Genomic DNA, 23103 nt, shown 5'->3' on the forward strand with positions numbered 1-23103 from the left:
TGAATAGTGCCGGTAGGTTGGGTCTCGACAAGTCCGATGGATGTGGGTTCGATTGACGGCGGGACGCCGCTTCCTCTCACTGGGGCTCTTCGCCTCTTCACGCTCTCACGCCAACTCCACCGTCAGTGACGTATGCGTGTCACGTGCTCGCCTCTTCCCTCTCGACGTCCGTCGTATTTTCCTTCCCTCCATTGGCTGCTCGCACACTGGAACCACTCGAAATAAAACAAGCTCGAACCGAAGCAGGGTCGCGGGCGCGAGCGACTGGGCTCCACGCGTCTTGACAATCGGCCGATGGACGGGGCAGCTTCCTCCCGCAAGTTACCATCAATGAGGCGCCGACCTGCCGTCGGTGTGTTGGTTCCGCTGAGCTGCTATCATTGAAAACTTTTTTTTAGGGTGTGTGTTTTGTTTGCCTCAACGACGTGCGCCGACAACGTGAGGTGAGTGCCGCTTCCCGATCTGCATTTCTTCTATTGCCGGTTCAGCCTTCGCCCAACTTCGCGTCCACCTTCTCCGGCCAGCTGCACCGTACGTCGCCTGCTTAAAATGGCGACAGCCGACGGGGGGTGGGTGGAGAGGGTTGTTCGAGAGCTGAGGACTTTTGTCTTTCTATATTTTTTTTTTCTCCCTACTCTGTGCTGCGAGTACTAAGGTTCCAATACGCGTATCATCGTCGTGTCCACGAAGTTGGGACTCACTCCGCCTGCCTAAGTTGAGCGGAAGGAGGATGAACACGCATCGTAATGGGAAATGTGTGATGGCGATGACGTTCCCATTCGGCTGCTCCCATTCCATTTCAGATTTATTATTATTCTGATTATTATTATTATTATGCAGCCTGATCATTGGGAACACTATAATTTCTAACAGATTTAATTATTCTAACCTAAAATATACTATGAATAAATTGTCCCAGTTTAATGACACTCGTTAAAAGTTTTCTAAATAGATACACAACCTCCAAAAATACTTGAGTACCGCAGTGTTCCTTGGTGAAAATGGCAGAAGTTGTATTTGTACAAATTGAACTTGGATATTTATTATTGTAAGCCACTGTGATATATACAAACAAGCCAACACTTGTTTTCTTGTGACATCACCCAATGAATTGTATTGTTGTGCTGCCTTATGAGTGTTTGAATAGAGAATCTTCCCGATCGCAAACATAAAAATGGCAAGCAAACAAATGCTGGTTATATGATCAACAGGAGAAGAAACAAATACTACAAAACGATTCAGTTACAATGTATTGTACATGAAGTTCTTTTGAATACAACTCAACTTTAAAAAAAAAAAAAGCTTAAATGTACACACCTCATATCTACGTTCCACTGTCATTGATTATATTTTGTGTTTTAAATGAGTCTTTTGCACACCACTAGAGAAAGCTGGCAGTACTCCTACCACACAATAGAAATTATTGCCCTTTTTTGTGTACTGTACTATGAAAAATAATTTAAGTTTTCCAATTGGAATGACACGCATAGTTGCCGTTTTACCTTGTGCTCCTTTTATCTCCGAACTTTACTTTTCATTTACATGGTTTATAATATTAATATTACCCTTTGCGATTCTTCTAATCAGAATAACAAACAGTGGCTCCTTTGAAATGTTTTGCAAATAATCTTATAATCTTGTGCCATTTTTTTTGTCCAAGCAGCTTGATTGTGATGCCCCGTAGTCAACGATAAATTAGCATCCTGGCTTGGTGATGAATCATATGTTGTCATGACTGTGTGACTCTGGGGAATTTAAGGGTTCACCCACGGCGACATTTGTGCCTATGACTCAATGTTGGAATCAAATTGTAGTGCTGTAAAGGCCCAAACCAGCATATTTACAACAACACAGATGTACCTCAAGCTTGCGGAATTTTCTTTAGCCGTAACTCCATAAAATACTTACAACTCTTTCCACACTTTGTGAGCTTCGGATTTCACCCTGCAGAGGATGAGTGAATGAGAGATATGTCTGTTAGAATTGTACCCTCAGTCTTCACTCAAGTCTTCGACGAGGAAGTCAAGTTCACGGTGCCATTCTTTCAGTGACGTCACGTTCACTCCCCACTGCCATGCCGACAATGTTTTCGCATATTTCTCTACCGAGTTGAAAACCAGCTCTGCATCAACTGCTTGTCAAGAGCTTTTTACAGTCTTGCCAAGAGCGTGCTGATTCACTCCCACATCCGACGCAAGCAGGTTTGGGTCAGTGGCGGCAGCCTGCGTTCTGCTCGGCTGGTTAGCAACCCGTGTGCGATGTCAGCCATTTTAGGTTGGACAGCGCAGAGCACGATGCGACGCCATTTTTCCTCTCTCTCTCTCTCCTTCCCTCACTCACTCTGTGTCACTCTCTATTCAGCAGCCCAGTTCTGCACGCCCCGACAGAGGCCACAGCACTGCAGCCCTTTGCAGCCCACACAGCCATCTGCTCTGTGACCTACGAGTCGCTCACAGAGGATAGACTGGCCCAGTAGGAAACTGAGTGTTTCACATTTGCCAATGTTGAGCTAGAGTCATGGGCAAATAAAGCAAATCTCTCAGAGTCTTGCAAATGTCTCCAAAAGGAGCAACTGTAAAGATCTCTTAAGTTGGTAATCAAAGGGAAGTTAAATAAACTGGGCTTTAGCTCTTTTTTTTTTTTTCTTCTTCAGTGCAACGTAGTTCACTGAAGACCAAGCCCAAAGATAGATAGAAGCTTTATTCATTCCACAAGGGAAGAGAGTGAGACATAACCAAGGCAGATGTCTGGAAGGGCACTGAGGCATGTGGTCATCAGGAAGAGTCAGTATCATCTCTGGCCAAAAAACTTAACCTGGCGACCGCACCTATCTGGGAAAGAGTACTAAAATAAGAGCAATCCAAGGATGCTCCAAATGCGGCTTCAAACAAAACAAACTTTGGTAGCCACAATGAATTTGCCTGTGTGCGCGGTTCACACACACCCATTTTGTGTGCCTGAACTGCCAGTGGGTAGTGCTAGTAGTTGGGGTGAAGGGGTAGGAGGTGGTTGCCATGGGGACAGTAACACACCAGTGGCGCTGCCGACCTGTCTCCTTCGGCCAAGCATGCTACGAGAAGGAGGAGGGGCAGGAACACTGGGAAAGAAGGGAGGGCCAGAAGGGAAATGGAGGCGGATGGGGTGGGGGGGTATCCGAGTGACGTAAAAGGACAAGCGAGGAAGCTTGAAAGCGAGTAAACAGCATACATAGGACATCTCGTAAGCACAGCATTGTCATCAGCACGAGTGCGTCCGCTGCTTAGTGACGGGTATTTTCGTGGCCCTTCCGCGCCGCCTTCTTTCGAGTGTAGCGTGTGCTATTATTGGCTTATACTCTGCGGATCCAACCGAGGCCTGCGCAAAAGTCAGGCCGAGGGATGAAAAGAGGTCACGTTGTGCGGAACCACCAAATGGGGTGTTGAATGACCAGCAGGAGAAAAAGATTTCTTTGTGTCACAGGCAGAACTGCGAATTTCACCCGCAGGAAAACGAGCCGACTCGCAAGCTTCGTAAACAAGCTTCACACGCACTCACTGGCACGCAGGCAGCCACCCCCGCACCCTACACGCATACGAACGTGAGCACATATGCGGCCTTGCTCTCCCAGCCCCCCCCCCCCCCCCCATCTCCCCATTGCTTCTTTCAAAATCGCACAGGAAAGCCACACATGCAAATGCTGCCACTCAGACCCAAAGACACCGTCGCCACTTGTGACGTCCAATTTGATGACGTAGTGTTCATACTTCACGAGAGTCAACAGGCCAGCTGGTTGGGTGTGGTGTTCATAGCGCAGCCTGCATATTGCTTTGTTTGCATCCTCACCTGACTGAGACCTACAGCCCGAGCCCTAATTAAGCAAATCTTTGCAGCACAATTTTGTAGCTCTGCTCATCGCACTGAATTTTATACCACGTCAACCTGCCCCCCTCCCAAATACATTTACTTAATCTAAAAATATGTATGTGAAGACAAACTTTTGTTTATGTTCTCCGACTGAGGAGCTTCTTGACTTGGAAGATTCTAGTCTGAGCAAGCACAGCGAGGAGGGGAAGGGGGGGGATGAGGTGGCAAAGTTGGGTGGAGCCCTGCATGATTGTAGTTTGGAGCAAGAAAGGGGCGTCGAAGAGCGGGGGTGGGCAGGGTGGGGCGGTTGGAGGGGGGCTATCGGGTAGGCAAAATTCCTCAGTGAAACACCTCGGCGCTTCCTCCACGACAGTTAACACCCCAAAGCGGCTCCCCATCCCCCATGGTTCGCTCACGTTGGTCCCACCCGACACAGTCGCGTAATGGATGACCGAGACTGTCCACCCAGAAGCCTTTGTTACGGTCATGTGACCAGTCCGCCTTGGCAGCGCGGTGCCCCCTGATGCAGAAGCGAATGGCAGGGGTAGTAGGAGGGGTGTGGAACAGCCCAAGACAAGAGTAGTGACTCTCCCCCGGGGATGCTCGAAAGGTTCACGTTCCTTTGACGCGACCAAATCTCAGTTGCTTGTTCGCTCCCTCAAGTTAGTCATGGGGGAAGAAATTGTTTAGGTTCTTATCAAATGGAAACCAATTCTGTTCTCAAGCGGTGTGAACCAACGTTTTAGCATTTCAATGAAGGGAACTGATGTCGGCGTGTTAAAGAGTAGCGTTCCCTGCGGAGTGATCGTTAACTCGTGTCTGAAATTAACCTACCATGACCTTTCTCTTGCTATAACTTTTGGCGTGTTTACTTTGTGGCAGCAAGAGAAAGACAGAAGGAAGGCCTTGACCGGTGTTTGGAGAAGGACAGGTTTGTGACGTGGCCAATGTCTTGATTTGTCATATCGATCAGCAAATGTGCCTCGTGTAATAAGGCGTGGGACTTGGAAACGCTTTTGAATATACAACTCAAATTGGTGAAGCATTGTCTCAGAACCGTCTTCCGGTGCTTTACCAGAGGTGGGGAATAACCAGCTACATTTACTTAAATGACAAACCACATACGTTCATGTTAAAAAGCAAACTGACCTTTGGCAGAGGGCATTTGCACCATTTCGAGCCATAACGTAACCCACGGCCGCAGGACGTCAAAACCTTGCACTATATTTCAATTTGTGTATAGTCTTGCATAATCTTGCCTATTAGACATGTGTGCTCTATTTAAAAATTAATCAGGTTAGTCACAAGTTAACACAATTCTTGGTTTTTTTGGGGTTTTTTTTTTTTTTTATGGTAACAATTGCTCAAGTAATTATTACGAGGACTACTTTTTACTTTTATTGGATTCATATTATTTTAAGGTGACATAATTCTTACTTGAGAAGGATTTTGGGTCACCTCTGCCCAGTGCCTCGCCTGGGGGAGGGAGGGAGCAAGCGAAGGAGGGATGGTGAAACTCCTCCCAGGAAGCCTCGGATATGGAGGAAAATATTCACTCAGTTGTAGCAACAAAACCACCAGCAAGCCGAGGGATGTTTTAAAACTACAGTTGACGAGTAGAGCCATAAGGTGAGCGGTGGCGGTTGGCCCAATTTTTCTCAAGATGTGCAAGGGCTCGTTTTATTTTTTTTCTCTCTAAATGGTGGAGTGGAAAGGGTGGTGGGGTCACGATCGTGGGGAAGTGAGACATAGCCGCACGGGGGAGGGGAAGGAGTGGGTCAAACGGGAACAATCCCACTTTGGTAAAGAAGTCGAGGTGTTGGAAAAATTCTCTTTAATGAGCCTCTCTTTGGGGCTTTGATTGCTTTTAGTGTAGAGAAAGCCATCAGGTTAATTGCTAGTATCCTCCGCTTGTTTTTACAATTAAGCTTGTCTACTTCATGCATGCGAGCAACCCTCCTGAACAAGTTGTGTTTTCCCTTCAATGTAACCACCCAAATGTTTTGTGATCTCCACATTTCCCCTCCAGGCCACCATGAAAGTTCCAAGTAGACGTACGGACGTGCTGCGCAGAGTCCCTCCCTCCACGCCCGGCCTATAGGCTGCCAGCAACGACCCATCCTCCCGATCACACCCCCACTGGCAGTTATTTGAGCGACGCTCCCCGCCGTGTGGCCACACCATGGCCAGCAAAAGGAAATCCACAATACCTTGTATGATTCCCAGCAAGATCATACGGCACTTTGAGGACATCGGAGCGGACATTCCGGTTCTCCAGCGGCAAACTACGATTTCCGGAGGCGGCGGCGGTAGGCGAAGCCCGCCGGACCTGGCGCTCTCGCCCAAACTAGAGACAGCAGACCCTGTCGTAGACGACACGGGGACCTACATCTGCAAGCCTTGCAACTTTGAAACCTACGACCTTAATTTGTTCTTAGACCACGTGTACGCCGGGCACCCGGAATTCCATTCGGACCCGAGCTTTCTCTGCGTGAACTGCGGTTTTTCTGCGCTTAAATTTGAAGGCCTCGCCCTTCATAATGCCAGGATCCACCCCAGCACCTTCAACTGCCCTCTGCAGCTGAGAAGGAGGGATAAGAGGGCAGTGGTGGAGCAGACAATAGCAACCGGGTCAGATGAAGGCAAAGATAATGAGATTTCCATCACCAAAACCCCAATCATGAAGATGCTGAAGGGCAAATCGGAGCTCAAACGGATTGTAATGTCCCAGTCTTTGTCGGATGCGCACTCCTTATCTGGCTCCAAGGAGCCTGATAAAAAGGAGACTGTCACAGTGGCCCAAGGCGCTCACGTGCCCACAGTTGTCCACAACAATGGAGCAACCAAGGTCACACTCCCCTCAGCCATTCAGATCGTCAATGGGTCTGGAGCGTTACCGGTGCTCAAGACCCCAATCGCACAGGTTAGTTCACTCAGAATAGCTACTGGTTAAACAATGAAGTTCCAAAGATTTGGACACTTTTAAGTGAAGTTAAACAAGGTCGCCAAACAATGACTCGCTGTGGTTTAATTGTTGCACCACTAATCCAATGTATTTATAGGTGCTCTCTGTTCAGAACAAAAGCCTTCACCAGTCATCTTTGACCGCAGTTTCCACTGATGCCTCATCTTCTAAGAATCTCCCCAAAGTAATGCTTGTTTCAATTCTAGTTCATTAAACATGGACGCCAGTCTGCATGTAAATCTTCTGTTCACGTTCTCGACTGTTCCCATCCAGGTGATGATTCCGTTGAGCAGCATACCCACCTACAATGCCTCCATGGACTCCTCCTCCTTTTTGAAGACCTCTTTCAGCAAATTCCCGTATCCTACAAAGGCGGAGCTCTGCTACCTGACTGTGGTCACAAAGTTCCCAGAGGAGCAGATCAAGATCTGGTTCACAGCACAACGACTTAAACAAGGCATCAGCTGGTCTCCGGAGGAGATTGAGGAGGCCAGGAGGAAAATGTTTAACACCGTCATACAAACCGCTTCCACTAGCGTACACAATCAATCACAAAGTCAGGCTCCACACACCATCACGGTCCTGGGGGCCACTGGGATCCCTCAAATCCTGCAAGGGTCTCTCATTAGCCAAGGCGGAGTCATTGTCACGCAGCCCATGATGGCCAACGGCATTCAGGTCAACGGTACCCCTGTGGCACTGGCTGTCACACCCAAGCCCCAGGCAGCGGCCCGGCCTACAATGCAGGCCCGGCCCGCTGCCGCCCCTGTGGCCGACAAGGGCGCCGGCATGTTGGTGGGCTCGGTGGCCAACGGCAGTTCGGGAACCAATGTCATTGGCAGCAGTAAGAGCAGCAGGAGTGGAGGAGCGTCTGCGAGCAACGTCATTAGCAGCAACACTCAAGCTAGTGTCATTAACCTGACTCTAGGTAGTAATAATCATGGCAATGCAAAGGTGAGCAGTGGCAATGTGAAATGCCAAAGCAATGGCAAGAGCAAAAGCGACGTCAGTAAAAGCACATATCACACCAAAGTCGGCGCAGACAGCAAGTCTTCGAATGGTGGCAGCAGCAACAGCTCAAACGACAACAACGGGCAAAAGAGCAAAAACACAGGCAGTGGCGGGAATAAAAATGGCGCCTCGAGCGCCGGTGCGGATGACACGGACCCGAGCACGAGCAACTCCTTCAAAATGGACGAAGCCTCCTCGCCCTCTTCCAAATCTTCGTCGCCTTCTCCCGTGGCAGGCGGCTCTCGCGGCATCAACACGTTCCTGGACCCTGGCTTTTGCAAGGGCAAGAAGTCCCAGGAGCAGCTCGGCACTCTCAAGGACAGTTTTCTGAACAATGCCTATCCCGACCAGGAGGAGGTGGACCGCCTCATCTCACTGACAGGACTGACGGTGCGCGAAGTCCGCAAGTGGTTCAGCGATCGACGCTACCATCTCCGTAACCTCAAGGGCCCGCGCTCCGTCCCGGGTGGGCCAAACAAGTCGTCGTCAGGGAGAGGGTCAGCGGCCGGTGATGAGGGCAGCCCCGGGCCCATCGATCTGTCTGAAAATGGCGGCGCTAAAACGCCGCAGCACAGTTCTTCTGCTCCTCTGAGCCCGACGTCAACACACACTCCCACATCCCCTTCCACGCCCTCGCGCAAACTGCCCAGGTCACCATCTCCCGATTTCACCATTGTCCGCTACAAGGAGAGAGAACCCCACCAGGTGAGCGCATGGCCACAAAACAAGGAAAATGCTGATACACATTACACTGCTCAAAAAAGGAACATTTCTAGATGAACTGTTTTAGCGTTGATTAAGAATCTGTAAATTCTGACATTTAGAGTAAATCTGAGTAATTTTGTATCGTGACATAATTAGTTGGGTTGGCCAACGTACACAAACATATTGGTGAACTCAAGTGTATTAACAACCCAAAAACAGTTGACACTTACTACATTGAAACAGGAACAGCACATCCATTTGCTCCCTCACAGTCTCAATCCATTCCTTTACTCGCAAACTCGCATTCACAAACTAAATAGGAACACTCAGACTCACGGGACATGACATATTTGCTACAAGCCCTCTAACATTTTTTTGCGCCACAGACTGGTTACATGTCAGAAATATTTTCACGGACAGGCCTTTACATAAATAAATAATACATTTATAATAAATATATAGATACGATGAAATAAAATGATACAACTGGCATAAAAACAAGTATAAACGACGTAAAAATAAAACTCACCATTACGTTGAATTAGTGGGAGTTCTTCAGAAACGAGCCAGTTAAGTGGTTAAGGTTCGGATGCTTGGTCTCCATGTGCAGAAGCAGTTTTGAAGGCTTCAGCCACCTGTGGCGAGAAATCCATATTTTAAGTAGGACTCCAGAAATTTTCTTTTAAATGCAGCTTTCCTTTTCTTCGAAGTTGTAGCCTCTTCTTCCGTTTTCTCATTGGGCTTTTTTTCCCTTTCCGAAGAAGCTTTCCAAACATCAGTTTTTTTTGCTCATTTTTGCTTGCTTCGCGGGCTCGACTGAGGTGACATGTCACGTGACTGAGACGAGCGTCTTGACCTCAACCGACGGATGTAATTGAGAGAATCGTCATTTTTTTGTCAAAATAAATTGTTACTCACTTTTGCTAGCTTTGCGGGAAACATGTCACGTGACCGAGACGAGCGCCTTGACCAGAATTAATTGATTGTCGGCATCCAATTATAAAACACAAACCCCAGTTGGTTAAATTATAAGATAAAGAGAAAATCGTTTGGTAAAACTACTAATCAATGGCACTGAATGAACTGTCACTGTTCTTGCCTGATGTTTTTTTTGTTCAGATCAAAGCGCTGGAGGCCAGTTTCGCTCAGGCTGCCGAACCGTCAGGAGAAGAAGTGGACCGATTGCGTAGTGAGACAAAGATGACCAGAAGGGAGATACACAATTGGTTCACCGAGAGAAGGAAGAAAGCAGCGGCGTCTGAAAGACGGAAAGAGGAGACGGCGCGGGCGTCGGAAGCCAACGGTGATGAGGGACTAAACGACGACATTTCAGCCGAACTCAAAGTCAACCCGATTAAGATCAACCTAAAGATGCTTAAGGTGACCGAAGCCAACGGCAAACTGGAGGACGAGGCGGCGGACGGCCACGGGGCGAGCACTCAATCCAACGTGTCTATGAACCCGGCGCCAACGCCTACCGTCAAAGGGGCCGTTCTGAGAGGGAAGAAGACGGCGGAACAGTTACACCTGCTCAAGCGAGTGTACGCACGAACGCAGTGGCCAAGCGCCGCTCAGTACGACGAGCTCATCTCAGGCACGGGGCTACCCCGGCCCGATGTGGTACGCTGGTTCGGGGACTGTCGCTACATGCAGAAGAACAGCCAGCTCAAGTGGTTGGAGGCGTACCAGAATACGGCCCTGGACGAGGACCTCCACCAGGATAACGAGCGTTTCCTTCAGGCCCACCTTGACAGCTGCGGCGGCCAGGAAGAGTCGCAGGTACGAGTTAGCGAGTGGGTCAAAGTTTCTTCTGAAATAAGAGTCATTTTGGTAGTTAGTTATCTCATCCAGAACTAAAATGCCCGGTTCGTTTTAACTCTGCCTCTGCTGTACTCAACACAGGTTGGTCAGTAGACTCAAGATGTGTTTAGTGACCGCCCACACAGTAGGAGATCTCAAAACTTCAACCGAACACAATGACTAATAGTTGAGCACACTTCAGGGGATTTGTCAAAATGATCAAATTTGACATTCTAAAATCACAACAAGCACACATCAATTCAGGGACAGCTGCTCTGAGAAACTGGGCGTGTGTTTACGATGGTGGCTTTTCCCTTTATGATGACATGGCACAGTGGGGACTCGGGTGTATTCTTGGATTGGGCGGGGCTGGTGCAGGAATGCTCCAAGAGGAGTGAATGGAGGAAAACACCACTTTAGGCGTGTTTTGGGTGAATAATCAGCATTTTAACTTCAACCTCCCAAAAGTTCATTTAGCATGATAAAATGTATTCAGAAACAAATTCCGATTATAGGGTAATTGTTTGTAAACCACATCCAACACTTCAGGAGAGAAAGTGTGTGTGTTACTGTGCCGAGTTGCATTGAATTGATTCATTTATGTGTATTTATTGTGAAAATGAGAAGCATTGAACACCGGTCTCGCCGGATGCAGTTGCAGGAACTGGCAAAGGTGACCGGTTTGACAACAGATCTGGTGAGACACTGGTTGGCCACCAAAGAATCTGCAGCTCAACCAGAACGAGTGTCTACTTCAAAACCCGCAGCAGCTGAGCCGCCGCCGCCACTAGGCTCCTCCCCTTTGGAGCCGCACCCGAGAGGAAGTAACGAGAAAATTGAGCAGTCGCTCTGCGGCCAAGCAGGGGAGGGCAACATTCACAAGACTACTAAAGGTAGTTTGCGTGTGTTGAAATGTCAAATGAAATGTAGTTACACTTTTGCCGTTTGACTCTCACTACAGGAGCAGATTGACAAAACGTGGCAAGATAATCGAACGGGAATGGTGTGTGGATTTGACCTCAGCCACTACGTAAGATGGACATAGAAACCTGTAGGACTGCAGCGCACCCTGACCCTTTAGTTTTCTTCATGCCCCTTCTTAAGATCTGCTGTGCATCATGTCCCTTATTGGCTGTTTAAGTAGTAGTGGAAGAAAAAGTGATGGTTGAATTACAAAAAAAAAACGTGTGGTGGGGTTCTACAGATACTGAGGATCTTTCACCATAGTTTGCTTTGCTGATGGATGGGTTTCCTGAAGCCTTAAAAAAAAAAGCCATCTTGCACTAAGTCACTCCAGACTCAACTGGCAACTGACAAAGAAGTGCAAGATGGACTGACTCTTCATAATGTCTGAATGACAAATGAAGCACTGAGTTTGTTTTCCTGATTTTTTTGTCCATTCATTGGTACATTGTACATACATGTATAAAGGATGGGATGCTTCATTCTCAGAAGACAACGACACAATAACTGACAGGCGGTGGGACTTTTGTTTGTATCGTAGCATCAAGTGCTCCTTGACGTCCTCGACATACGAACGTTTATTTTTATGGAGCATTTACATTATGTACATTTGACTGTAAAACATAACTTTTCCAAGGTTCTCTACTTAGGTTAAATGTATCATTTTTACAAGTGTATTTGTAGAATAAAATGTCATAAAATATTTCACTACTCAAAATCCTAAAATTGTGTGCACTTGAAGCTTGTCAACACGATTATTACTTTTCAATTCGAGACTGAATGGAATCTTTACACAGCGGAACAAGGACAACATTGTATTAAGTAGTAAGTATTTTATTCTTAAGCTTTAATATGTTTCTTATGAAAGGCAAAATTAAAATGAATACACTGCCTCTCCATAGTTTAGGCACATTACGGGACAGGTGAGACTGTCAGTGAGGAAACAAAAAGACACTTTGGGGCCCTGCACTACACATCCAAGGTGTTGACTAGCCTCATCCATTTGACCTCTTTCACTAAACTGCATGAACCCATGAAAAAAAAAAAAAAAAAAAAAGACAAAAACAATGATTACAAGGGTAACAGGCAGCGTTTTGTCTTTGTGTTGCTTAGACCGAGTCTGTTGAAATATGTGTGTGTGGACATGATTGGTGGGGGATGTGTACTGTAGACAGACGTTTGCAGTACTGTAACATTGACAGCTGGTGGGTGGGGGGGGGGGGGGGGGTCAGATGGGGTACCCAGTCTCTCTTTCACACACACACACTCCTCTCTCTCTCACACACACTCACAATTCTAAAAACTTTCTGTAGAACAAGCGTTTTTGACCATCCCTGCTTGAACCTCCAGCTCTTCATGAAACCTTATGGCTTGGGAATCTCAGTGTTGGAACACTAAGCAACAATACTGACCTAACATCACGACAGAGAGAAAACAAAAATGCACGCAAGCTTCGAGCGAACCCACTGAAGGCACCTTGACGTCCGTCCGCAGAACAGCGGCATCCCGCCTGCTTTGAGTTTAGAAACATGCAGAAGGCGTAAACAAAGATGATGGTTGACATTTCAACAAAAGCGCATCGGCAGTGCAACTTGAAATTTATGAAACACATGATGGCAGTGGTGGAACTTATTTCAATATATGGCATATTTTTCCACTCCTACAGTACAGGTGGGCTAACCAACAAAAAGACTATAGCGGAGAGCTTTCGTATCATGACGCTGTAACATTTTCCACCGATTCGGAATTAAAATATGTTGTCGAGATGAACCGAATTGTATCGTGAGATCGACCGGACAAATGATTGAGCAGCTGAAAACGCAAATGTGCAAGTTTGTGATTTTTGGAATGTAACAAAAAAAAAAAAATGGCTACATGTGCTGTCTCACCAGCTATGACTTCTTCCTGATGCCTTTCACAAAAAAAAGTTAAATATGTAAAAAGGAGGTGCATTACACCCCCCCCCCCCCCCCCGAAGCACAAAAAGAGCAAGAAAAAGAGAGAGAGAGAGAGAAAAAAGCTGAAAACAGTCGCAGAGCCCTCATGTTTTACACATATACAGAGAAAGGAAATGGAAAGATCACATTATGAATGTTTAAATAATGGGAATAATTAAAAGGAGGGGGAGACGGGAGCTCTTTGAGAGCAGGTCGGGTGCTGCTGTCGTCTGTCCGACAGCACAGCAGGAATAAATACATTTTCACACACAGAGATGAGTAAACAGCCCCGGCGGGAACCTTTCAAACTTTTCACTGAGCAGCTGGAAGGCTGGCTTTTTGTCTTCTTTCCGTGTGCAGCGACCAGCTTTCTTCTCTGGCGTCGCGGTCCCTCCCTCTACGATGGTGAGTGGGCTGGGCGAACGGGGGTGAGGTGTGGGGTGGATCGTGTGAGCTGCCTGAAATGTAGGCCAAAGCGGTGGTGGGCGTTTCCATGGAAACAGTATTCACAGCAGTCAGTGACATCATCAGTACGGGCAGAGGCATGTGGAGGGAGGGGTTGTTGGGGGAGGGGGGGGGGGGGGGGCGGCTTTTGGATTCAGACACGGTTCTCTCCGCCCACTCGGGTCCGCCGTAGCATCCTGAGGGGGAGGCGAAGACCACAGAAGAGTCACGTCTGGAACCTCCTAATCAACCCTCTCGCCCGTCCGCACACACCTTCTGTTCTGCGTGTCCATGTGGTCGAGCAGTGGCTCCTGCGATACCCTGAAGTCGTCAAGCGGTGACTGGTAGCGAGAGTCCAAGGAGCCTTCCCGGCCCCTATACGACGCCGCGGCCTGACCGGCCGACTGCGGCACGGGCGACACAATGGAGGACACGGATGACGCTGAACCGTGCTCCCCGAAACGTTCCCGTCCGGCGTGGGCCAATGCGGTGCTCGGCGAGGTCGCGACGAACGGGCAAATGATCTCTCCGTTTTCATCCTAGGGAGGGACATGCGTCGAAACACAGGTGGTGTTTTATCTTATTAGTCCACATTTTCCAAACATCTACAAATCCTAATACGGTCTTAAGTTTGGTAACATTGAGATCATATGGCCACATCTGATTGGACGCAATACTTCGGACAAGACCGTTTTGGGCCGTTTAGGAGACAACAGGTTTGTGTCTGAGAGCATCACAATTGTTGCTTTCAATATTGTGTCATTTCAGCCTCAGCACCTTGTCATATTTCCTTCTCAAATCTGGACCAAAAATGTAAATTGGTTTCCCACTGCACCTTCAAAGGTTGTTTACACGACAAGGTTCAAGGGATGGGGCAACGCGGTGGTTAGCAGGGTTTGAATCCCCGCTCTCACATTTGACTGGAGTTTGCCTTTGTGAGGGGTTTCTCCAGGGACTCTGGCTTCCTCCACATTTTAAAAGCATCCATGTGAGAGTCACTGAAGACTAAATTGTCCAAACGTAGGAATGTATCACAATTCACATGAGCATGATAGCAGGAGCATATGACGAATGCTTACTCGTCCTCTGACGATGTCCATGTGGACCAACAAGGAGGCCAACTCCAGATCCTCGTTAAAGCTGTTCTTCAGAGGGACTGAGCGATACCCTGACACAATACAGAAGGCAAGAGGTCACCACAAGCGCGTTAGCGTGGCGATGCTTTGCTAGCAACTGACGGGAATGCACCGGCGGCGTACCTGTCTTTAGGCTATGAATAGGGAACGTGGCCTGAGCCAGAAAGTTCTGGTCACTGAACATGTCGATCTCGTAGACCACGAAGCGCAGGAAGGCAAAGGATGAGTTGCTTACTGAAAACTGAAACGGCTTTCTGGGCCACGTGGGGTTCAGACCATTATCAGCTGCAAAAGGAAAGAGTACAGCAGTCAGACCAATGAAGTTTTGGCATTAAAAACAACACATACAAGACGAATCTATCAATTCAAATACGGCATAGCAGTGAGTTAATAAACAGCCCAAAGTTTTCTCTCCCGCTCTGTGCCGAGCCAGCATTCCTCCCATCGTAAAAGCTCAGCGGAGGAGGATGAGCCTGCGACGCGCTGCGACCCGTCAGTCCGTCGCTCTGACACACCGGGCCCTTGTCTAGCTTCACGCCCTGAAGGCTACTCGCTTGATTCTGCCAGTAGTATACGCTTGTCTCCAGTGTTGTGACTAGAAAATGAAGCGATTTTCGATGCAAAGTAGCTGAAAGCTAAGTAGACAAATTCCATTCCAAAAATAAACAACTTCATAGTTGTTGTTCTAGCGAGCCATGACACTAAAAATACTGATGTTTTTCCATGGTCACGTCTCACAAAGAAAAACTCCAATCTTTTTTTCAAATGAGGAATTAAAAGAAAAACAAGAATGGAGTACTCCACTTGAAAGTCAAAAGGAAATATATATCCATCATGGGGACAATAGTTTGATGAAAACTGTAATTGTCTTACAGCAGACACTGCACAGCAGCGTGTTAGAAGCTGGCTTTGTGTGTATCAATACTTCTCTTTAAGAAAGAGTTGGTGAGCTGGTTTAATTTTTCTTTTTAAATACAGTACTTCAAAAGAATGGCATTGGTATCAGTTTCTGATGCTGAAATACCGAAGTACGATACTGGTATCGTTATTCCGTGGACTGAGAGGCATACAAAACCACAGCCAGTGTTCTCACACGGCTGGGAGTATTCCGTGAGTGGCTTGTATTGTTTTCAACTGTTTACCTGACGACCAGGATACTATTTGGCTGCCAACACAACATCCGTCTGTCACCATATTGAATGGTCTGTAAACATTTCTTTATCTCCTCCTCGTCTGATTGAAGCAAAGTGACGACACTACCTCCAGAATACAAACACAGTGAACACGCTCCAGACAAGCGGCGTGGTCGTTCATTCTTCGTATTGTCTGGATTGGCGCATGATACAAGGCAAGACGTGTTTTTGTCAGTCGGTACCTGACCCAGTTGGAGACATTTAAAGGGACAGACAAAACCGCCCCCCCCCCCCCCCCTTTAAAAAAAAAAAAACTTCTCGTCTTTCGGTTGCAAAAATCAGTGTTCGTCCAGGACAGATGGATTTGACCGTTCTGTCCCAGGGACAGAATACCCATGACTGAATAAAAAACAATCAAGTTTGCATTTGTTTAACAAAATTTGAATGAAAAGAAAAAATCATCACAATTGCAAGACTGAAATGCATTATCAAGTGGCAGTACTTGCTATCTGTGCTTATTTAAAATTGACCCTAGGTAATTCTAGTTTGGTTACAATCAAAACTACAACACAGTTAAGGGTGCTAACCATCACATGCAGAGCTCCAAAGCTTGTTTTTTTTCCTTTAAGAATCGATATTTGACAATTCTTTTGTTTTGACACTCAACACTCACCTTCCGAGTCAGTTTTTTGCTTGGCGCTGTCATACTCAGCCCCACACACCTCAATCTCGATTAGAGGACAAACAATGCCACGCCCGTGTTTGGGTAGGTGCCTTGCACCCAACACCTTTAAAAAGAGAGGTAAGTAAATACTTTCTGTTTACATCACACTTCTCACGGAACGAACATACAAAGTGCTTAACATGGTTAAAACATTTAAAACAGCTAACAACATGACCATATCTAGGGATACTCCATAACTACTGGATTAATATTGAGGAAAAAACATAACCTCATTTAGCCGATATCGGCAAAATTGGACAGATGACGAGAACAGAAATACCTCGATCTGAAGAGTGACTTCCTCGAGGCCCCGCACCGTGTGTCTGTCAAAGGGATCAAAGATGTCGTCCCTCATGATGGGGGGCTGGAGGACGTAGCCGCTCCTTCCATTCAACATGAACAAGGCCTGGTTCATCTGCATGGGCTTATCTGAACAGGCGACAGCAGGAGCGTAAAACAATCGCACGTTCTGACTCGGAAAGTGCGAGAAACGGGGCATACCCGCCGTCTGGAAGTTAAGCGCTACAAGCTGCGAGCCGCAGAGCCACATGGGCAGAGGGTCGTAGTTAGACGAGTCCAGTCTCTGGCCTCGAGGGTAGATCCTGGACAGCTGCAGTCGATTGTATTGCAGGAACTTCTTCCCTTTAATCTTGTTGACGTATTTCTCCGCCTTGGTCTCGGGAAAGGAAGACATGTCCCGGAAACAGGCGCGCTCCGTGCCAATCTCTAGAGGATGTCGAGAAACAAGGACAGTGTTGACTCACCTGGATGAGTGTTTGTACAGGGTCGAGACTGAGCCCTGATGTGACTGGCAAAAAAATTGAGCAATTAATGCCCCATTTTTAATAACAGCTTATTTTAGTAGCTCCCAATACAATTCAATGATATTATTACCCTTAAGAAATATATCTGTTACCTTGTGTGGGGTGAACTCTCAGTAACTTCTGCTAACAACCCAGGTCGAATTTAGCCCCTCCCCCAATCATTTGTATTTTAGCCTCTGCGTCACTTCTATATACAACTGTGGCAGGAAGTACTGCTTTCCTATCAGCCAAGGCTTTGACGCCTTTATCCGCAAAAGACTCTCAAAACATGGATGAAATGGTGGTTCACTGCATTAGCACTATTAAAGTTGCGTAGAACTTACTGTCTTCATCAAATGGCACAGGTCTACAGTAGACAACCAGGTCGGACAACTCTAGTGCAATCTTCTTTCTCCTCTCCATCATCTTCCCCTCCTCCAGCTATGGAAAGACACGCAACTGACGTGAGGAAACCAAAGCCAATGAAGGAGCTATAGCTCCGGTGGTTATGTGTCACTTTGAAACGACAGAAAATACAAAACAAAGGAGCATATGAAGGTGTCTCTGGCATACCTTTGCCTCTGAGGTCATCGCCACCTCACGAATCTTGTGAACCCATTCCTTTAATTCTTCCTGACTGCTGGCAGCAACTTCCAGCATCGGGCCACTCCGCATGGCGGTGCTTTGCACAAGGGAGAAGACATGTGGCCTGCTTCCTTTCCCATCCGGCCGCACAACTGTTCCGGAAACAGATGTATTAATCAAAAATATAATCGAGAGTCTTACCACAACTTTTGTGAGCATCCCCCATCATTAAATTCACTGTCTGAATTTATCTACATGTAATTTGATTGCTGAACTCTCTAAAAGCAATTTAATCCATTTGTTGGGGATCTAACATTTCAACAGATCTCCCCTTACGTCAGTAAATGCACAACTTGTCAAACTCAAAATTGCCGCCAGAGGGAGACAAAAGCACAACTAAAGACAGAGAAGCAACTTTTAGAGCCTCACTACTGAGCATATCAATGCAAGATGGGTGTGCCCTGCCTAGCTGCAGTGCCTAGATTGCCGATAATAAAGAAACAAAAGAATTCCAATACAACCAAAAATGGCCTATTGTAATACTAGAGCTAGACAAATCAAATGCAGCACAATTAGCTGGAAATTGAGATTGCAATCTTGGAAGAAGGCTGCCCTAGCACAATGAGTGCCTGCACCTACTGCTGCCATCGAACCGAACAGGAAGAGAAGTGGGGGTAGCAGAGGGTGGTGCTCACCAATCTGACAGGAGGAGACGTCCACAGTTCCTCTCAGCATATCTCCCAGAGGGCTGTTTTCTGTCATCTCCTGCTGGACATGAAGGAGGAGCATAGGTGAATGGAGTGAAGCCGAGGAAGCACAGAGCGCTGCGTGGATTTGCTCCTCACATTTCTGTCTGGCTCTGCGGCTGACGGACTGATCTCCTCAACGTAGTTTGCAGGAAACCACAGCTGCTTCTTCCCTCCACAGTCACCCTTCCACCTAGTAGGTGTAATTTTTCAATCAACTAAAGCCACAGCCACTCCCACCAGCACTCATCGCCACCGTTGTTTATGTTTTAAAGCATGAGAGCTCCTTCTACCGTGCATGTCAAACTCACCATCCTCCTTCCTGTTTGTCCACATTGGAGATGGTGGCGTTTTTAATGAAGGAGAGCTCGTCATCTCTTTGGGCTTTGTACTCATACATGGCTCTTACTGTGCACTGCAAAAGGCAGACACAAAGTTCAAGAATTGTTTCGAGGTAGTCATTCAACTCATATGTCTCCACTGACCTTAAAGATAGGCATTTGATTGGCTTCCACATAAAAGCCAGGATTTCGGCCCTCATAAAGTGACCCGTAGTCGGGCTCCTAGCAGACAAGACAAACTCATAATCGGACTGTCACTGTTGCATTCAAGATTACAGAAGCACATCAAAGATCAAACCAGTTGATTTATGATTAGTTTCCAGTCAGTACTCACAGCAGTGCCAATCTTTTCCAGTGTGTCTTCATTGATGGGATATCGCAGCTTCATTTTGCGATATAGAGGGTGCTTCTCATAGTAGCTGATGAGATCCACAAGGCTGTCAAACTCTGAAGTGCCCAGCACCACGGTCTGACCCTCCTGCTGTACACAACAGTGCTTAATCTTGCCCTCGGCCCTGCGTGGCAACAATCATAGGCAGACAACAAATGAGTAAAAGCCTATCACATGATTGATGCCTATCTGTCCTTACAATCTCTCTGAACGTGACAATTAAGTCAGAGCTAGACTTGCCTGAAGGAAATGGCAAATGAGTTGGATTCAGCCCTCTTCCTGACAAGGAACGCACCATCTCTTGGAACTCGCATCAACATGTTCTCAGCATGACTCCTGGATAGGTTGGCATGGTACCACCTGGAACAAACAACCAAGAAAAGACTACATTAGAACAGGTACATTTTCAAATTTGATCATCCCAGCACTAGAATTAATGCATTCAATCAAATCACAGGATTTCACCGACAAGGTTTGTCTTCAGTGCTATGCAAAAGACTCATTCAATTAAAAATAGAAAAGGGTAATTGCATCCAAAACATGCAAAACAATCTATCCGGGAATCATCACTGAAACTTTAAGAATCTATCTACCTAAGAAAAAAATCCCTAGTGTGTATTATCTTTGTCCCAAAAAGATTTATTATAATTCTGACAAGAGGACATGCAGCTGATTGCATGGTAAACTTGTAAAAAACAACTTTTCATTTTTAATGTGTTCTTGAGACTCACTCTTTGCTCTCATGGGCATTGGTCTGCGGCACAGGCTCAGTCAGTTTCATCTCAAATTCATTGCAGCGCAAGGCCACCTGCTGGTAGTGGTTAATGAGGGCAAAGAGCGTGTCAAACACCAGGTTGTCAGTCAAGTAGAATTTTGGGCTGCCGGCCTCCTGGCGGGAGTGAATGCGACAATGCTGCACTCGTCCCGAGCGCCTAGAAGAAATGGAAATAAAAAAATTAAAAAAATTTGACAAATGTGTTTAGTTTTCACTCAGTGAGTTCATGTATTAGAATGGGCATTTTCACAAATAAAAAAATAAATAAAATAAATACGTAGCTCGCTAGTATGGATTATTATGAGGAGAATCACAGCATTTATAAAGTAGTGTATTTGGTTGAACTTTATCTGTTTTGGGGTTTGCCTGGGTGCTTGCGAGCCTGTATAACAGACCTTCAAAAATCATTTTGTTCAATATTGTCCTGTTCTGGAAAGGTTTGAGCATATACATTCAATCCATCACTTTCATCTATTACTCTCTTTTTGACTCCATTTATTCAGAGTAAATGCAATTACAAAGTCAATGATCCAAACACGACAATATTAAATCCATAAAATGCACATTCACTAGGATGAATCCGTGTTTCACTGCAGTCCTCCATTTCATGTCACCAAAATATTCAATTCCACTTAAATGTCTCCAAAATGTTCATTTCGAATTTGTGAAACCAAACAATTCAGCCATCTTCCTTTAGATGACGACATACAGATTACTCTGTTGCTGGAATGTAATGTCACAATTTTCAGTAAGTACATAAAATTCCCCATACCAGAAAGAGAGTGTGTAATCCCCCACAAAGGTCTCACTCTCTCGAACCAGAAAGGAGCCATCCGGCGCTCCGGTCTCGAGGCAGTACTCTGACAGCAACCGTTCAGCAATCTGTCGCCCATCCCGCCCTGCGCCCAACTTTCCATGGAACCACTTTTCTGTAACATGTTGATCCATCCCGTTGGAAACCTGTTGATTAGCAGGAGGGACTGATAAAAGAGCTCAAACCCTCCGTAAACAGGAAATACTTGACGCCACATCATTGAAGCGTTGCAAAGATCTACAAAGAGGCTAGGGACAGTGTGATCCCAGGGTGGCGTCACGTAAAGTGAGGCCAACTAACCTCTCTGTGCTCCTCCTCCTCGTCGTTACCCTGATTACTTGAGGTCTCCTCTGAGTAGTAGATCTTGCTGCTGGTCAGGACAAAGAAATGAGGATACCACTCCTGCAGCGAGAGGGACAGGATATGAGGAGGCAGAATGTGTGATCTACATTAATTATTTAGAGCATCCATGTGTTGCACAGAAATATGACCACCATCTAACCGGGAAGAGCAGTTCTGAGATATTTGGCTCGAAGCAGGATACAATTACACAATAATAATATAAGGGCAATACACAAAGGGTGAACATAAATTACAAACGTGTCCCAGAAGATACATGTTAAGTTTAAGTCTGTTCTGAAACCACTTACATGATTGATCGGGTCTTCCAAATATAGGATTCCGTTTTTGATGGAGTTGCTGATGTCGTTCTCCGAGTAAGGAGTGGAGGTGGACACCTCCTCATAGGCGCTGCCCTCAGCAAGCTTCTTATGCTGCCACATGGAAAAGGAGAGCAGTTGGATGACAGATGAATTTGCAACTATATGACAACATGAAAAACGATGCAATTTGACTGTGAAAACATGATTATATGACGTGTGCCAAAGAGAGAATATAGCAGACACTGAAATCAATTTGCTACAAAAGAGCTAAGTGTACATTGTTGATTTAAAAAGATGACATAGGAAGCCCGACCTTGATGAGGATCTTCTTCTTCAGCTGGTTGGGGGAGGGCAAGCCATCCGCTGCGATATCCACCGCCTTGGTTAGCAACATGTCTCCAAACAGTTTCTTAAAGTGAGTGGCCATGTTCCTCTGCTGGACAATACTGCAGTGGTCCTCAATGGACAGGATTATGGGAAAGCTGTAGGGAGAGATCAGACTTAAAAAAAAAACTGCAACTTCCCCTTTTCACTGCACTTAGGTGCCGTTTCTTATCTTATTTTCTCACACGATACAATTTCCTCAGGTCACATTGTTTCCCCACACTTTATTTGTGCAGCGTAATTATCTTTGTCATACATCACTGGGGACGCCCGGAACACGACACTGAAAAGAGGGCCTGACAGTCTCTGGGAACTCACTCTGACGTAACAAATGCGTGCTCTTTGATGGTGGTCAGCACGTCACAGAACTTGATCTTTGTTGTAAGGGTGTGCCCGTGGTAGATGACTGGCATTCCATCTGGACCATCCCAGCAGTCCACTGCAGAAACAAAACACGTGCAGCGACATCATTGCAAAATACAGTCAAAAGGAATAGAAACCAGTATTACAGAGCTACAATTTGAATGTGAACCTCAACTTGGTATTGGAAGTCAAGTGCCTGACGCATAATTAATTTTCTATGACATGCCAACTCTTTCTCGCAAGTCAAAGAATCCAGCTTTACTAGTTCACGTATGTGATCATTTGAGGGTGTGGTAGCAACAGTGGCAGATTAATTGAGCGGCCAGTGTTTACTCACATTCAATACAGCGGCAACCCATTCTTAGGCAGCGCGCATACGCTTCCAGAGATGATTCACTGGAAAATTGGTCTCCCGTCAGGTACCTAAAAATAAACATGTGACGGGTCAAAGTATGCACACCTCTTTCACTCTGAAGCCTTGACACCCGCATCGCTCACACCCGCATACGTCATGGTGCAATTTTTCTTTTGTTGTCCTGTGCAAACATGCATTTCAAACTCTTTGAAATCAACAATGT

The 23103-nt window shown here is 46.4% G+C and overlaps 2 protein-coding genes across 4 annotated transcripts in view; one reads left to right on the forward strand and one right to left on the reverse strand.

Annotated features, from left to right (window-relative positions):
• zhx3b (zinc fingers and homeoboxes 3b) lies at window positions 1–11988 on the forward strand. Of its 2 annotated transcripts, none has more exons than XM_085929805.1 (7): window positions 1–443; window positions 5873–6766; window positions 6921–6992; window positions 7082–8524; window positions 9644–10303; window positions 10980–11217; window positions 11286–11988. In XM_085929805.1, the coding sequence occupies exons 2-7, from the start codon at window positions 6026–6028 to the stop codon at window positions 11294–11296; spliced, it is 3165 nt and encodes a 1054-aa protein (XP_085785931.1). In that variant the 5' UTR covers window positions 1–443; window positions 5873–6025; the 3' UTR covers window positions 11297–11988. The 2 variants fall into 2 exon arrangements, with proteins under 2 accessions (XP_085785931.1, XP_085785850.1); XM_085929724.1 differs by having other exon boundaries at window positions 2–443; window positions 6906–6992.
• Window positions 11600–23103, reverse strand: part of plcg1 (phospholipase C, gamma 1) — a 19864-nt gene continuing 8360 nt past the window's right edge. Inside the window, exons 11-32 of one of the 2 annotated variants that reach the window (XM_085929521.1) lie at window positions 22863–22948; window positions 22481–22601; window positions 22092–22260; window positions 21767–21889; window positions 21417–21518; window positions 21075–21262; window positions 20259–20459; window positions 19768–19887; window positions 19471–19651; window positions 19281–19358; window positions 19107–19210; window positions 18895–18988; window positions 18745–18817; window positions 18038–18201; window positions 17809–17905; window positions 17163–17387; window positions 16942–17090; window positions 16611–16725; window positions 14928–15089; window positions 14748–14836; window positions 13942–14207; window positions 11600–13865 (exon numbers count right to left, since the gene is read on the reverse strand). In XM_085929521.1, the coding sequence (XP_085785647.1) occupies window positions 13823–13865; window positions 13942–14207; window positions 14748–14836; window positions 14928–15089; window positions 16611–16725; window positions 16942–17090; window positions 17163–17387; window positions 17809–17905; window positions 18038–18201; window positions 18745–18817; window positions 18895–18988; window positions 19107–19210; window positions 19281–19358; window positions 19471–19651; window positions 19768–19887; window positions 20259–20459; window positions 21075–21262; window positions 21417–21518; window positions 21767–21889; window positions 22092–22260; window positions 22481–22601; window positions 22863–22948 (2950 nt within the window). In that variant the 3' untranslated portion in view covers window positions 11600–13822. The remainder of the gene's footprint in view (window positions 13866–13941; window positions 14208–14747; window positions 14837–14927; window positions 15090–16610; window positions 16726–16941; window positions 17091–17162; window positions 17388–17808; window positions 17906–18037; window positions 18202–18744; window positions 18818–18894; window positions 18989–19106; window positions 19211–19280; window positions 19359–19470; window positions 19652–19767; window positions 19888–20258; window positions 20460–21074; window positions 21263–21416; window positions 21519–21766; window positions 21890–22091; window positions 22261–22480; window positions 22602–22862; window positions 22949–23103) is intronic. The other variant, XM_085929605.1, reaches the window with a different exon arrangement.

This window comes from Syngnathus leptorhynchus, chromosome 1, assembly GCF_054491065.1.
Source record: "Syngnathus leptorhynchus isolate UIUO chromosome 1, UIUO_Slep, whole genome shotgun sequence".
Classification (NCBI taxonomy): Eukaryota; Metazoa; Chordata; class Actinopteri; order Syngnathiformes; family Syngnathidae; genus Syngnathus; species Syngnathus leptorhynchus.

What these genes read in the sequence shown, in the direction of transcription:
- zhx3b (XM_085929724.1), top strand. Translation starts at nt 6,026, where the DNA reads ATGGCCAGCAAAAGGAAATCCACAATACCTTGTATGATTCCCAGCAAG. An exon ending in TCAAGACCCCAATCGCACAG is followed by an intron (nt 6,767 to 6,905) that starts GTTAGTTCACTC and finishes ATGTATTTATAG; the next exon opens with GTGCTCTCTGTTCAGAACAA. An exon ending in CTTCTAAGAATCTCCCCAAA is followed by an intron (nt 6,993 to 7,081) that starts GTAATGCTTGTT and finishes GTTCCCATCCAG; the next exon opens with GTGATGATTCCGTTGAGCAG.